This window comes from Nelumbo nucifera, chromosome 5, assembly GCF_055504915.1.
Source record: "Nelumbo nucifera cultivar China Antique chromosome 5, China Antique-T2T, whole genome shotgun sequence".
NCBI classification, from domain to species: Eukaryota; Viridiplantae; Streptophyta; class Magnoliopsida; order Proteales; family Nelumbonaceae; genus Nelumbo; species Nelumbo nucifera.
In genome coordinates this window covers 54239498-54255071 of record NC_142653.1, presented here as the reverse complement: position 1 = coordinate 54255071, position 15574 = coordinate 54239498, and the positions used below count along the sequence as shown (strand labels likewise).

At 41.0% G+C, this 15574-nt stretch overlaps 1 protein-coding gene across 7 annotated transcripts in view; it reads right to left on the bottom strand.

Moving 5' to 3' along the window:
- LOC104596893 (5'-3' exonuclease family protein) overlaps nucleotides 1-15574 on the bottom strand; it is a 45200-nt gene that overhangs the window by 14210 nt on the left and 15416 nt on the right. For 6 of the 7 annotated variants that reach the window (XR_016076457.1, XR_002022627.2, XR_002022629.2 and 3 more), the window contains exon 2: nucleotides 4246-4416. Coding sequence is in view for 1 of the 7 variants with exons in the window: in XM_010258212.3 (XP_010256514.1) it covers nucleotides 4246-4416 (171 nt within the window). In the remaining 6 variants the exon portion in view is untranslated. Of the gene's footprint in view, nucleotides 1-4245; nucleotides 4417-9729; nucleotides 9805-15574 lie in introns of all 7 variants that reach the window. The other variant, XR_002022631.2, reaches the window with a different exon arrangement.

Genomic DNA, 15574 nt, shown 5'->3' with positions numbered 1-15574 from the left:
TAAAATAATAACGAAAATAGTAATTAAGTCCATGAAGCAATGAAAAAATATTTAATAATTATCAAATTATTAAATTAAACCTATTAAACTATTTAATGATTAAAAAATTCAAATAATTAATAATTAATACAAATAAAAATTATAAAAAATAATTTAATAAAATAAGAATAAAATTGGACATACGTATAAATTTATAAATTAAAAATAAATCATTAAGACTTAAAATAATAATAAATTATTAAGAATAAAATTCGAACGCTGCTTTTGCTAGTTGCAGCGGCGGTGGTGGGAAGACAGGGAGGGGGAGAGAGAGAGGGAGAGGGAGAGGGAGAGGGAACCGGAACGCCGCTAATGAGAGTTGCAGTGACAATGATGGGAAGACGGGGGGAGAGAGAGAGAGAGTAAGAGAGGGAGAGGGTGAGGAAAATCGAATAGCGCTACAACTCTTTGCAGCGGCAGTGGTGAGAAGACAAGGAGAGAAAGAGAGAGAGAGAGAGAGAGAGAGAGAGAGAGAGAGAGAGGGAAACGCCACTTCTGAGAGTTGCAGCGGCGGTGGCGGGAAGACAAGGGAAGAGAGAGGGGGACAGGGAGAAGGAGAGGAAGAGGGAAACGCCGCTGCTGAGAGTTGCAGCGGTGGTGGCGGGAAGACAAGGGGAGAGGGAGAGAGAGAGAGAGAGAGAGAGAGAGAGAGAAAGAGAGGGGAGAAGGAGAAGGAGAGGGAGAGGGAAACGCCGCTGCTGAGAGTTGCAGGGGCAATGGCTGGAAGACAATGGGAGAGAGAGGGAGAGGATGAGGGAAATTGATGGGCATTTTTGTCTTTTAACGCAGTCTGAAAAACGTCTGAGTGCATTAAGTCATTGGCCTGCCTCTTACAAATTCAGATCTAAAAATGCATTTCAGATCTGAACTTTCAGACTCAACCCAAACATAGGTGGCGTCTGAAAAGCAACATTTTCAGACTTCAGAGGTCTGAAAATTGTTATCAAACACCACCTTAGTTCAATTTGCTTCAGTAAATTGTAGGAGATTCTAAAGTTTGAGTGTTCACATTGTCACATATTTAATAGCTTTCTAAATTTGAGAGATATCAATCATAACCAAAGCCATGAACCATGGGCTGGTGGTCCATCCCTATTCTTCTTTGAGTGGAGGCTAATCTATGTGATTTTTTTATATTTTTTATAGAAGGCTAAATCTATGAGATAAACCTCTGTGAGTGAATTCAAGAACATTTCTCCAAGCTTATGTTTTTGATTGTGGTTTGAAATACATGCTTTTCTTCTGGTGGGGTGAACCTCTATAGAGACCTTATTGGTGAAATCCAGAATTTCTGGATTATCTCCCTACAAATTATTAAAGTTGAGCACCAAGTTTAGCATTTTCATTTTCATTTTCTTTTTTTTTTCTTTTTTTGAGAAGGTAAGATATGATTGATTACATAGTGAAGTATGAGACAGAAAAAAGCCCTATAATGAGTAACTGACAGCTCAGAAGGTCTCACAAAATGATTACATAAAGTATACTAATTACAGTGGAAAGGAGATCAGGTGCTAACAGAAACAGGACTAGGAGCATTGTAGAAAACTGAGACCCAGTACAAGATCTTTCCAACAGCACTTCTTTGGATTCAAAGATCCTACTGTTTCTTTCCATCCAGAATAATGTACCATATCATTTTGACTTTTCAATTCAGTCCACCTATATCCAAGCTGGCTAAGGAATCACAAGTTGTTTTAGGGAAAACCCAACTCACATTGAGGCAGCTTAGAAAATGAGCTCAGATTTGTTGATGAAAGGAGCAATGTGCAAACAGGTGGTTAGCCATCTCCAAATCATAATTACAGAAAATGCAGCTCGTGGAGGGGAGATTAATAGCTTTGCTGATGAGTTTGTCCCTGGTTAGGCACTTTCCAAGGGCAGCAGTAAACAATATTAATGCCACCGCAAAGGGAACTTTAGGCACCCAAATAATTTTATAGGTGAAACCAACTAAGAAGGTGCTTGATGGCTTATGAGATTTTACAAAGAAAATGACAGTCTTGTCCCATCTTCAAATTCTGCTGTTTTATGTATTTAAGTGTGGCTGATGATGTTTCACAAGGAGACTGAGCATATCCACCAAGTGCCCAATCTACCAATCTTTGAGATTTCTCCTGAATTTGGACGACCACACAATACCTGGCCACATCTGATTAACTATAGCTTCCTTGTTTTCTGCAATGGTATAAAGGCATGAAGATTCAGCTAGTAACCTGTCTCCAAACCAGCAGCCCGGCCAAAATCACAATCTGGGCTCTGGAGCCAAAAGCAGTATTCATCCATGACTGGTCTAGTGTCCCAACCCCTGTGCTGAGAACATATTTTGCTGTAATCAGTTGGTGCCACCAGCTATCACCACCAATTTGCTTAGGAGAGCAATATTCACATCCTTCAGCCTTTGCAGGTCCAAGCTGCCAATAGGTTCTGGAGATATATTCTTGCCCAGTACACTTGGTGAATTTTATTGTTTTCTTTCCATTGTTCCTTTCCATAAGAACTTCTTTTGCAACTTGTCCAGTTTAGTAGCCACCTTAGCAGGAATGGGGTACATCAAGAGAAAGATATTGGGAGGCTTGGTAAGGGTAACTTTTTATTAAGGTTAGTTTTCCACCACCAACGCTGAAGCCCAAGGATATTGTGGAACTGTTTATGGGAGGCATCCAAATCTAGTTTGTCCTAGCACATCATAACCGTAGCTTAAGAATGAGGTCTTCCCTCTTTTATTTTTAGTCAACAAATGTTCTCAATTTAGCTGTCAAAAAGTTATTGAAAAACAGTCTTTATTGAAATATCTAGATGCAGGTGAAAACATTTTTCCCTTTGCATTTGTGCCCTCATATTTATATCCTCCTGTTCTTATGTCTTTTGCATTTGTACTCTTGACAAAATAAATTTATATCTATCTAGTTGCTATATTATTTCATTTAGAAATATAGTAGTGCCACTTGGTAAGGTCATCAAAGTAATTCAAGTTTCAGTTTAACTCAACTTAGCTCAGCCTTAATCCAAACTATTTGGGTTTATCAAATCAGACATCTAGCTAGGGAGGTAGGAGCTAGTTTCACTTGAATTTAAAATTCATGAAATAGCATTGCTGATGTATTGGCTAAACAAGGGACCAACATAACACAATTGTTTCAAGAGATCAATCCTAGGGAAAATGAACATTACTGTTATGTAGATTAGAAGGGAAGGTCCATGGATTAGAAAGCAATACTAGATTAAAAAGTGGGATGAAACAAATACTTCCTGTATATACCATACGTTATTTTCACAAATTAATAAATAAAGTCACAGTAACCAATAAAAAAAAAAGATAGGAATGCTAAGGGTATCTGTGTCTTCTTATATGAGGTTGGTGGAAGGTGTTTTAGCAATTATACATCCCTTACATCATGGACACAAATGAGCTGAAACTGATAATGAATTTCTATTTTTACACTGATGTGTAGGCTTAATATTCCAGAACATGAATCCTAAATCAGAAAACTATCACAAGACATACTTTTCAAGGTGCCAAGGTGAGGTTAGGTGACAGGGGGTGCCTTGTTGCCTAGTCACCTAGAAAATGAACTTTTTATACAAAAAAACCTGAGTATAGAGTAATTCCCTAGGTTCCATTGCAATAAGCAATCATCCTCCACTAATGATTATCAATAATCTTCACAAAAGAACTATAAACTTCACATTAAAAGAACCATTGATGGCACAAAAGTTTAAATTCTTTCTTCCTCATTGGTTCAGGTTTTAAAATCTTCAAAGATTCAAGATAGCATACATGAGTGTTGATTAATGTTAACAACATTCTACTCATCAAAAAACATGAGTGTTGATTAAATCCTATAAAAAAGAAAATAATAAAAAACTAGTATTTTTTGATAAATGATAAGAATTACTATATAAAGGAGGGAGAGAATTTAGTATATAAATAATACAAAGAAGCTAGTATGTAAACCCACAAAATGAATAATTTAGTGCTATAACGTCTATTTTATTATTATACTCTCAAAAATAAATTTAAAAATATTTTATAGCACCACATACAAAATAGCTAGGCACATAAGTGAGGCAACCCTCCATGGGTACCCTGTTGTCTAAACAACAATGATTGGACATTGAAGTAATTTTGCTAAAGCTGCTTCAATTTACAGAACCATAAAGAAAAATTACATTAAAAAGAAAAGAAACAATGAAACATTCACCCACCGGGACATTGCACTTCTCAAGGACGTCTATGATAACATGATGTGAACTTCCAATATGAAACCTTGAAAAACGTTGTGTTGTGGATAACTGTCTGGAGAATTTCCTCCTATGTGCTTTATATGAAGGTAATAACTTTCTCCTATACTCATTCCCTCTTTCCCCATCAAGAACCTGAAAATAAGAAATTCAGTAGGAAGAAAGCAAAGTAAATCATTCACTAGTGGTGTGCAACAGAACAACCTTAAGTGTTTGCATATTGCAAAATACCTCAAGAAGTGCAATATTTTTATGAATTTTGACTTGGAAAATAAATGTGAAAATAGTTCTGAAAAATGGATGCACAAAATGGACACTGAATCAACATAGGACCTTGCAAATATTCTTGTCCCATAAGACCCATACGCCCCCAGAAAATTATCTTCTCTAATGAAAGGTTAGTGCATGTTACTATCAACGAAATCTCTTCAAATAAATTTTGGTTGTGCACTTTTGTTTATGCATCCCCAATAAAATAGAGCAAAGGCAAGTTTGGGATTGGATCAAAGATATAGCAGAAACTATAAATGAGCCTTGTTGTCTAATAGGGGACTTCAACTCATTCAGATTAAGAGAAAATAAAAGGGGTAGGGAGGTCAATGCAAGCCAGACGAGGGATTTCAATAATCTCATTTCTGAGTGTGGCTTAATGGATTTAGAGATAAAGGATTCACAACACACTTTGAAAAATAAAACCATTTGGGAGCTTATAGATTGGGCCCTTGTTAATAATGAATGGAGGAGACTATTTCCAAACACCCTCCTTCAAAATTTGCAATTCTTGGCATCTGATCACACCCTTCTTATTCTTCATACAGACTCCCCCCAAGTTAACGGACCAAAACCTTTCAGGTTTGAATTGATGTGGTGCCTAGACCCCAACTTATATGAGGTAACCAATCAAGCATGGAATCTAGATGTCTCGGGATCTAGAGCAATGCAGTTTGTTAAAAAGAGAAACAATGTAGTGACTAACCTGGAAAAATGGAACAAAAAGCACTTTTGGCAACATATTCAAAAACAAACAAAATATTCTCCACTCCCTCGAGGATGTTCAGAAACGGTTGGTAGAGGAGAATGATAATAGATCTCTCTTGAATTTAGAGAGTGCCTTCCAGAAACAATTAAATAATATTCTTGCTATAGAAGAAGCTTATTGGGCTCAAAAGTCAAGAATTAACTGGGTTAAGCTGGGGGAGAGAAACAATAAATTCTTTCATACTGCAGCCACCTTATGGCATGAGGTGGTGGCTAGCATTCATGGCTACGGAGAAGATGGTTGGGATGCTGGGGTATCTCGTCAGGCAACTCTCACAACACCTTGGAAGGCTATTCATAGCATTCTTCCCCGTTTCCGCAGCCTAATCAGGTACGAAGCTTGCTCTGGTTTTTCAGTTCGGTTCTGGGAAGATGTTTGGGTGGGTAACCAATCCCTCAAAGCTCTCTTCCCCTCTCTCTACTCTCTTTCACTTTATAAATAAGATGCAATTTCTAAGTTTTTTCCTAATCTGGTTCTCCCTTTGTTGTTATCTTGGGACTTTGGCTTTCATAGGGGGTTAAAGGATGAGAGGTCTGCTTGTGTTTCTGAATTACTACTCTTTTTTTTTTTATCAATAACCTGAAATTTCATTAATAATGAAGAAGATACAAGAGAACATCTGGGAGAGAGATAAACTCTCTTAACTCTCTCCGAGATGACAATAAGGAACAACAATTACAGAACATCCCAGAAGAGTTGATCCCTTGCTTTGCCAAAACATCGGCAAAGGCATTTGCACTCCTTTTAACCCACTGCAACTTGATCTATATATCCTGAGTTAAAAACTTAAACTTCCTCCAAATTTCCACTAGCCAGTCTCGTCTTTCTGCGGCCAGATAACTACCAACTTCAAATCCCCTTATATGATCAACTTTCTTATATTGAGCTCTGATGAGGGTGGATTTGGCCCTCCAATGACATCGTGACACCTGGCACCTCATGCCAACTAAGTGCAGCCCCTTGACAGCTAGACAGCTCGAGCTTGCCACAGGCAGCTTGCCACTAGGCAACTCGCCATCTTGTAGCCTAGCACCTCAGAACAACTAGGCGACACCCGGGACCACTTTGACAACAACTTGCCTTTGCTGAGTTGATGGTGTCCCACCTGGCGTGACCTGGCCTTGGCACGAGCTGGCAGCCTGGCCTTGGCACGAGCTGGCAGCCTGGCCCTGGTGCGACCTAGCCCTGGCACGAGCTGGCGGCCTGGCCTAGGCACCGACCTGGTGGCTTGGCCCAGGCACCGACCTAGCAGCCTGACACAGGCGCCAACCTAACAACCTCGAGGAACACACCTCTGTACCCTGCATTTTACGGGTTGTGACTTGTAACGACTATATCAACTCACCCACTCCCTAGTTCTGACGGGAAGGGACATTTTTACCGTTTGATGGCATTTCACCAACCTAACACGCAAGCCAGTCCCATCACAGCTGGGATCCAGGAACTGCTCCACCTAACCCATGAGGACTCCAATATATAAAGACCTCACCCCCCAGGAGCAAAGGCATGATAAAGAAAGGGGATGGGTAACCTCTGCTCTCTAGCTCTCTCATTCTCTTATCACCTCCAAGCAGCTCATCAAGGTAGCTCACCACAGGGTAGTTAGCCACCAGGTAGTTCACCACCAAGAAGTTCATCTAGAAAGCCAAGTAGCCCACCCGGTAGCTCACCTCCAGGCAACCCATCAAGGTAGCTCACCTCTAGGCGGCCCATCAAGGTAGCTCACCACCAGGCAGCTCATCAAGGTAGCTCACCACCAGGGAGCTCGGCATCAAGGTAGCTCGCCACCAGGGAGCTCCACTTCAGCCTCTGAGTCACCGACCACATGAGAGCAGACTAGATGATGAGGTACTTAGCTAAAAAATTGACACATCACGAAAAAATGATACATGACCGGAACCGGTTACATCAATTGGCGTCATCTGTGGGAACCGGTTACATCAAGCTCCTTTGCTTTTTGGATCCCTTCCATCACAACCAGGGTTTCTGCCCTCAAGGAGTCTCCCACACCTATTGGTCTTGAGTAAAGGGCAATAACTCCTCCCTCCTCATTCCAAAAAACACCTCCAATACCTAAAGGGCCCGGATTCTCCTCACTACTACCATCGAAATTCAGTTTAAAAAACCCACTAGGAGGTGGGACCCAAACTGGCCTAATAACAACTCTTGGAAGAGAAGAATCAGCCACCTCCCACTTTCTAAGCAAGTCGTTTGTGGGAATGTCATCAAAGTTTCTGAATTACTACTCTTGCTTGGATCCTATTAAACCTGATAAAAGAGTTTGGACCCCTAACCCAAAAGGCTCCTTTTCTTGTGCATCTTTCTTCAAACCCCTTTGCTTCAACTCAGCTCCTAGGGAGTTTCCTCTTAAAGAAATTTGGGCTAGACCTACCCCCCCCCCCCCCCCCCCCGCCCTAAAATTGTTGCCTTATGATGGAAAGTTTACTATGGTAAAATCAATACTTTGGAAAATTTGCAAAAGAAGAAACCTTACTTATGTCTTTCCCCTAACTGGTGTGTTCTTTGTAAAGCTCAGAATGAGGATTGTCAACACTTATTGGTATTTTGTTCCTTTGTTGTAGCATTATGGAATTGGATCTTTGTTTTGTTTGGACATAGGTGGAACCTTCCATCCGATGTGAGTATGTTGTTTAATCCATCTATTTTTGGGTGGCACACACGACAAGGGAGAAATATGTGGAAATGTATCAGAGAAGATCTTTTGTGGGCTATCTGGGAAGAAAGGAATGCAAAATCTTCTTAGGAAAGGAAATGAATCTATTTGAGGTGAAGGATTGCACTTTGACAAGGACAATCCATTGGGTGAAAACCTTAGAACTATTAACTGACTTTTCCTATGATGATCTTTGGAGAAATTGGCTAGCAGTGGCTAATACCTCTACTAGGAGGATTAGAAGAGCGGTAGATTGGACACCCCCTCCAGAAGGAGTCATTAAGCTGAACTTTGATGGGAGTAGCCAGGGTAATCCAGGACCTTCGGGTATAGGAGGGGTCCTAAGAAATAAGGATAGCAACATTATCTCCTTATTCTCAGGACCAGTGGGAGTGGGAGACTCTACAAGAGCAGAGATACTAGCTGCTGTACAAGGGATTCAGATCACAAACCAGCTTGGGGTGGAGCATTTATTAATTGAAGACGATTCACAGGTGGTGGCTCCTGAAACCGGATTCTGCCATTTGGGGTTATAGAGATCTCCTTAAAAAAGTGAATTGGCTGACTAGCAATATGACAGTTGGTATTCAGTGGGTGAGCAGATCGACAAATGCTATAGTTGATTCTTTAGCCAAACAAGGGGTTTCTAGGGACTGTCTGTATTGGACGACCTTGTAACTTATTCAGATTGTATTTGAGAATCCTTATTTAGTTTTTCTGAAAAGGTTGCACCTCGTGCCTCTTCTTGGGATGCTTGTAACTCTTACTTTATGTGATTAATTAATAAGTTAATTACTTCATTCATAAAAAAAAAATGTATCTATCAAAAACGAGGAGGGTGAGAGGATTGAGGATCAGGATGGGATATCAAATTACCTTAGTGATAAATTTAAGCAAAGATTTCAGACTAAAGGAACGAGTGGGATTGATGAATTTATTGAGAAAATCAATAACTACATTATAGAGGACCAGAATAATTGAACCATTAGGGAGGTTTCGGAAGTAGAAATCTTTGAGACCCTCCAATCAATTAATGACCTTAAAGCTCCTGGTCGAGATGGCTTAAATGCTTTGTTTTTGAAAAAACAAAATTCGAACATCATTAAAGAATTAATATGTAAGGAAGATAGAGCTTTCTTTCACTTAGGGAAGTTGTGCTGTATATGGAATAAAACTTTTATAGCTCTCATCCTAAAAAATGGGAACCCAGAAACAATTAATAACTACAGAGCCATAAGTTTGTGCAATGTTATCTACAAAATTATTTCAAAAATCTTGGTCAACATAACCAAGGCTTTCTTAGATAAAATTATTTCTCTATATCAAAGCACCTTTGTGCCTAACAAACAAATAAATGATAACATCCTAATTGTTCATGAGGTGATACATTCAATGAGAAGGAAAAAAGGAAAAACTGGCATGTTGGCCTGCAAAATTGATATGGAGAAAGCCTATGATGGGAATTCATAAAAAGAATTCTAAGGAAATTTAGGTTTCATGAGAGATGGGTTGAGTGGGTTATGGAATGCATTAGAACAGTCTCCTACATATTTGTCCTCTATGTGGAAGCCCTAGCAAAAAAGCTTGAGAAAGAATCATTAGAGACAGGAAATTCCATTGGCTGTAAAGCAGGGGAAGGAAGTCCAAAAATTTCAATATTGCAATTTGCTTGCAATTGTCTTATATTTGCTGAAACTACAAATCCAGCCTGTTTGAAGGTTAAAGACATCCTTACCAAATTTGCAGCTACTTCAGGACAAAATCCAAAATTTGCCATGTCTGCGATCCCAATTCAAGCTAATTCAGGTACCTATTGGGAGCACCTATCATTAACAACAGACTTACCAAGAACACATTCATGAACATAAAGGAAAAGGTCAGCAAATCCTACCAATTTCACATCACACTATATACAATAAACACCATACCAAAAAGAAAGCTACTCCAAACATTTTACCAACAGCATAAGGAAGAAACCCATCTGGAAACACAACACCTAGACTAGAGAAAAGGGGATATGTCCCAGCCCCCAAAAGAGAAAGCATTAGACCAGAGAGAAAAAACCACAATAGCAGGAAACAATCAACAAACTGACAGATTCCTGGTAGATAGCAAGTGGAAAGATATGTATGGCTCTTTATCCCATTCCCACCAAGCCCTCCCTGGGCCAACTTCAGATCACAGATCGATCTTTTTAAAGGTGGGTGATGTGCAGAGAAAGGGATACACCTTTCAGATTGGAACTGATGCTCTTTGAAGTCCCTGGTTTTAATGAAAAACTGGAGGCTTGGTGGAGAGAAGCTCCCAAGGAAGGCCCCCTTTGCCTTACGTTTTTGGGGCAAATTGAAGTACCTAAAGCAGCAAATAAAGGCCTGGTACAGGGAAGAGATGGGGTGCATTCAGACAAGGAAAAAGGCTTACCTTGAAAAGATTTAGTCTTTTGATGAGAAAGAGGAAGTTGGAGATTTATCAGGGGAAGAAAAGTCATTGAGAGAGTTGGCAAGGAATGAATACAGCATATATATGGAAGTGGATGAAGATGGCATGCACCTGTTCATTCACTGTTCGGTTACAGCTGCAATATGGAACCACTTTTTATCGGGGTTAGGGCTGCAATAGTGTATGCCTTATTCAGTGCTGGACATGATATGGAGTTGGGAGCTGAAGGGTGGTTCAAAATTGGTGGAATGCATTTGGAGTGTCCTGCCTGCAGCCATCTTATGCACAGTCTGGACGGAAAGAAACAGAAGGATCTTTCAAAATAAGGCCTCTAGCATAGATTGCTTGATTGCATTTGCTTTTGGCAAGCTAGTTTCCTGGGTGGCTGCGGCGAAGGACCTTCAAGCTTCAGTCCTCTGTTCTCAGCTGAGATCTAGGAATTTTCTTGAGCTATGGTGTATTGTAGTTGTTAAAGTGAGTTTCGGCTCCTTGTCTTAGGGGCATTGGTTGTAATCTGCCATTTTTGGCTCATTTGAATAAAAATTTACCTTATCTTTTATCAAAAAAAAAAAAATACAGCATATATATGGAAGAGATTTGATGGAGGTAAAGGTCAAGGTTTCAGTGGCTGAAGAGACAACAGTACTGCCTTTTTCCATAAGATAGCAAGTGACAGGCAGAGAACCAATGCCATTTCTCAAATTGTAATTGAGAAAAGGATGGAAAGGAGGCATGAGAGGCTACAGTTAAATTTTACAAATCCATGTTTGCAGCTCACAATGTGGTTAGACCAGAGCTGGATAGCCTTCATTTTGAGGAAGGTGAGATCTGTCAGGCAATTGAAGAATTGGTCAGGGATAAGGCATCGGGGCTAGATGTTTTTCCCATTGCTTTCTATAAGAAGTGTTGGGGTTTCATTAAGCAGGATTTGATGGCGGTGTTTCATCACTTCCATGCCAGTGAATTTCTAGCCGAGGCAACAATGAATACTTTCATATCCTCAATGGAAGTATCTACAAGGTGATATCCAAAGTCGTTGCAAACAGGCTAAGAAAAGTATTTGGTTCCATTATTTCCCCATCCCAATGAGCTTTTGTAGATGGGAGGCAGATCTTGGATGGTTCTTTGATTGCAAATGAATGTATTGACTCAAGGTTCAAAGCTGAGTCGCCAGGTATTATTTGTAAATTAGGCATGGAGAAAGCTCATGACCACATCCAATGGAGTTTTGTGCAATATCTCCTAATGGGTTTCGGGACCAAATGGAAAAAGTGGATGGGAGTATGCCTATCAGCAGTGAATCTTTCCATTTTGGTGAATGGAACCAAAATGGGGTTGAAAGGAGGGACAGATTCTAACAGGTCTGCCGCCGCCACTCTCTTATTATTTATAGGTTATGTTCAGTACATAATGGAAAGGACAGATCTGCCCTTAGTACTTACATGATAAATAAAGTAAATAAAAACTGAAATAAATAACAACTGAATTAACAAACTGACCCAAACTGACACTACTATAACTGAAACAAATAACTACACATGCTGTCCTACGAACACAGTAGGGACCACTGCTGTGAGGCCCACATCAGTGTTCTCTACACTCCCCCTCAAGTTGGGAGTAGATATCTATCATTCCCAACTTGGATAGGTCTGTCTCTAACTTCTTCCTTGGTACAGCCTTGGTGAAGATATCCGCGAGCTGCATATTAGATGTGATGTACGGAAGACACACTTCTTGTGATGTGACCCTCTCTCGCACAAAATGTCGATCAATTTCGATATGTTTAGTTCTGTCATGCTGCACTGGGTTGTGGGCTATATTAATAGCTGCCTGATTATCATAATACAGCATTAAGGGCTTTTCATAGTCAATACCCACCTCTTCAAGTAGTGACCTCAGCCATAAGATTTCAGCCACTCCGTTAGCCATTGACCTGTATTCCGCTTCAGCACTGGAGCGGGAAACAACACTCTGCTTCTTACTCCTCCAAGAGACAAGATTACCTCCCACAAGGGCACAATATCCAGAGGTAGACCTTTTGTCATCAACACTCCCAGCCCAAACGACATCTGTATAGACCTCCACCCTCATGTGATTATTGTTCTTGAGCAGTATACCTCTACCCGGGCATCTCTTCAAGTATGCTAATATTCTCTCTACTGCAAGAAGATGAGAAGTTCTAGGGGAGTGCATGTACTATCTAACAACACTAACTGCATAACTGATATCTGGCCGAGTGAGGTAGAGATATAGGAGCTTTCCAACCAACTGTTGGAACATAACTTTGTCTTCAAGAGGCTCCCCGCCCTCTGCATTAATCTTGTGATTTTGTTTAATGGGTGTATCAGCAGGCTTAACACCCAACTTTCCAGTTTCCGCCAACAGATCCAGAACATATTTTCTCTGAGAGATAAAAATCCCCTGCTTAGATCTAGCAACCTCAATACCCAAAAAATACCGTAGTGCACCAAGATCTTTCACCTCAAACTCTTGATGAAGGAGCTGTTTGAGGGACTCAATCTCATAGCTGTCATTTCCTGTCACCACAATATCATCAACATATACTGCAAGTAGTGTCAAAGAGGACTCCACCCTCTTGATGAATAGTGTATGATCTGACTGGGCCTGTACACAACCAAACTTTCCAATGGCTAATCTGAACCTATCAAACCAGGCTCTAGGTGACTGCTTCAAACCATACAATGCCTTGTTCAGTCGGCAAACCTTCTTACCTGTCTCTGTATCATAGAATCCAGGAGGCAACTGCATGTAGACCTCTTCCTGTAAGTCTCCATTCAGAAAGGCATTTTTAACATCCATCTGGAACAAGGGCTAAGAATGATTTGCTGCAAGGGATAACAGAACTCGGATGGTGGTCATCTTGGCTATTGGGGCAAAGGTCTCCAAGTAGTCTATACCATAAGTCTGAGTGAACCCCTTTGCGACCAGCCGGGCTTTGTACCTTTCAATAGAGCCATCAGCATTATACTTCACAGTGAACACCCATCTGCATCCCACCGGTTTCTTTCCTTTTGGTGGGTCAACCAGTGCCCAAGTATTATTCTTCAACAGGGCATCCATTTCGACTTGCATTGCATCTTTCCATTCTGGAACTGATAAGGCTTCTTGCACTGTTCTTGGAATAGGGACATCGGCAATGGAAGTGAGATAGGACCGGTACGATGGAGATAGACGATCATAGGATAAGAACTGTGAGATGTTGTGAGCTGTAGAAGTGGTGCAATGTCGTTTCCCTTTGCGAATGGCAATAGGGAGATCAAGGTTATCCACAAGAGGGGAAGTGGCAACAGTGGGAGGTGTCTTAGTAGGCTCTGGATCTGGAGCCGCATAAGGAACTGGAGCTGGCCAAGACTGCCGATGACTAGGATCAACTTGCCTGCATCGCCTGTGATAGACTCTCAACTCCTGCTCCCTCTGACCACCCTCACCACTACAGCCTTCATTACCCAGTGGAATAGGTAAAGGAACAGCCCCACTTCCACTCTCACTGCTCTCCCCCTGAGGAAAGAAACTCAAAACAGCCCCACTCTCACTGCTCTCCCCCTGAGGAGAAACCCTAGGATAATAGGGTGTCTCCTCAAAGAAGGTGACATCCATGGAGACAAACCTTTTCCCTGAAACCGGATCATAGCAGCAATAACCCTTTTGAGTTTGTGCATAACCGAGGAAAATGCATTTGGAGGCCTTAGGTTCAAACTTGGAATGATGAGGCCCGAGAAACTGAACGAAACAGGTACAACCAAAGGTTTTAAGGGGAACAATGAACAACTCCTCGTCTGGGTATAGAAGGGAAAAAGGGGTTTTCATATCAAGAACCCGAGAAGGAACTCGATTAATGAGATAAACTGTCGTGAGGATAGCATCACCCCAGAAGAGAATAGGTACATTGGAGGTAAACATAATGCTTCTAGCCACCTCCAAGATATGCCTATTCTTCCTTTCGGCAACGCCGTTCTGCTGTGGTGTATAAGGGCAAGTGCTCTGGTGAATAACTCCATGGCTAAGAAGGTAGGAGGTCAATGGCTGAGCAAAGTATTCCTTTGCATTATCAGATCTAAGGACTTTGATTTTGGCCCCAAACTGAATGAGAATCATCTGATGGAAGTTTTGGGTCAGAGCAGGAACCTCATCCCGAGAACGCATAAGATAGACCCAAGAAAAGCGGGTATGGTCATCAACAAACAGTAGAAAATATCTGTACCCACCCATAGAAGAGATATGATATGACCCCCAAACATCAGTATGCACAATATCAAAAGAGGAATTACTCCTTTTATTACTTAAAGAATAAGAGGTTCTATAATGTTTGGCAAACTCACAACTCTCACACCTCAACTTTGATAACTCAATAGACTCAAATAAAGCAGGAAACAGACTCTTCAAAGACTTAAAAGGCAAATGACCTAATCGGTTATGCCAAAGCATAACCGGACTCACAGACTGGGAAACAAAAGACTTCTTATCCACTGACTCCTACCGACGAGAACTCTCTCCAAGAAGATAGATCTCGTTCGTCTCACGACCAGTCCCAATCACCTTCCTCGTCTCCAAATCTTGAAAAACACATCGGTCAGGAAAAAAGGTTATTGATCAGTTCATGTATTTGGTAATACTACTAACTGAAAGCAGGTTAGTATCAAGCTTAGGAACATGCAAGACAGAAGATAAAGAGATAGTATCTGATAGCTTGATGTCCCCCTTGCCCGAAATGGGAACAAGAGAGCCATCAGCAATGGATACTCCATCTCGGCTAGAGGACAAGTGATAAGAAGTGAACAATGATGGCAAGCTAGTCATATGGTCGGATGCACCTGAATCTATTACCTAGTAGTGGTCAGTATTACCTGGAGCTGAAGCATGGTAAGCTGGGGCTCGAGTACCTGAATGTGCAAATGCAGATGTGGCAGGAGCTGATGGTGACTGAGATGGCTGAGTTGAACTCCCAACTTGGGTTTAATAGCTGACAGGGCTGGGAAAGGTGGCTAAGGCTGCATCATGACTTTCCTCCTAGTCTCTTCACTATGCACCAGGGAGTATGCTTGAGAAAGGGTCACATTATCTCTTGTCAATATCCGTTGTCGCACAATGTCATATTCTGAATTCAAACCAGCCAGAAACTC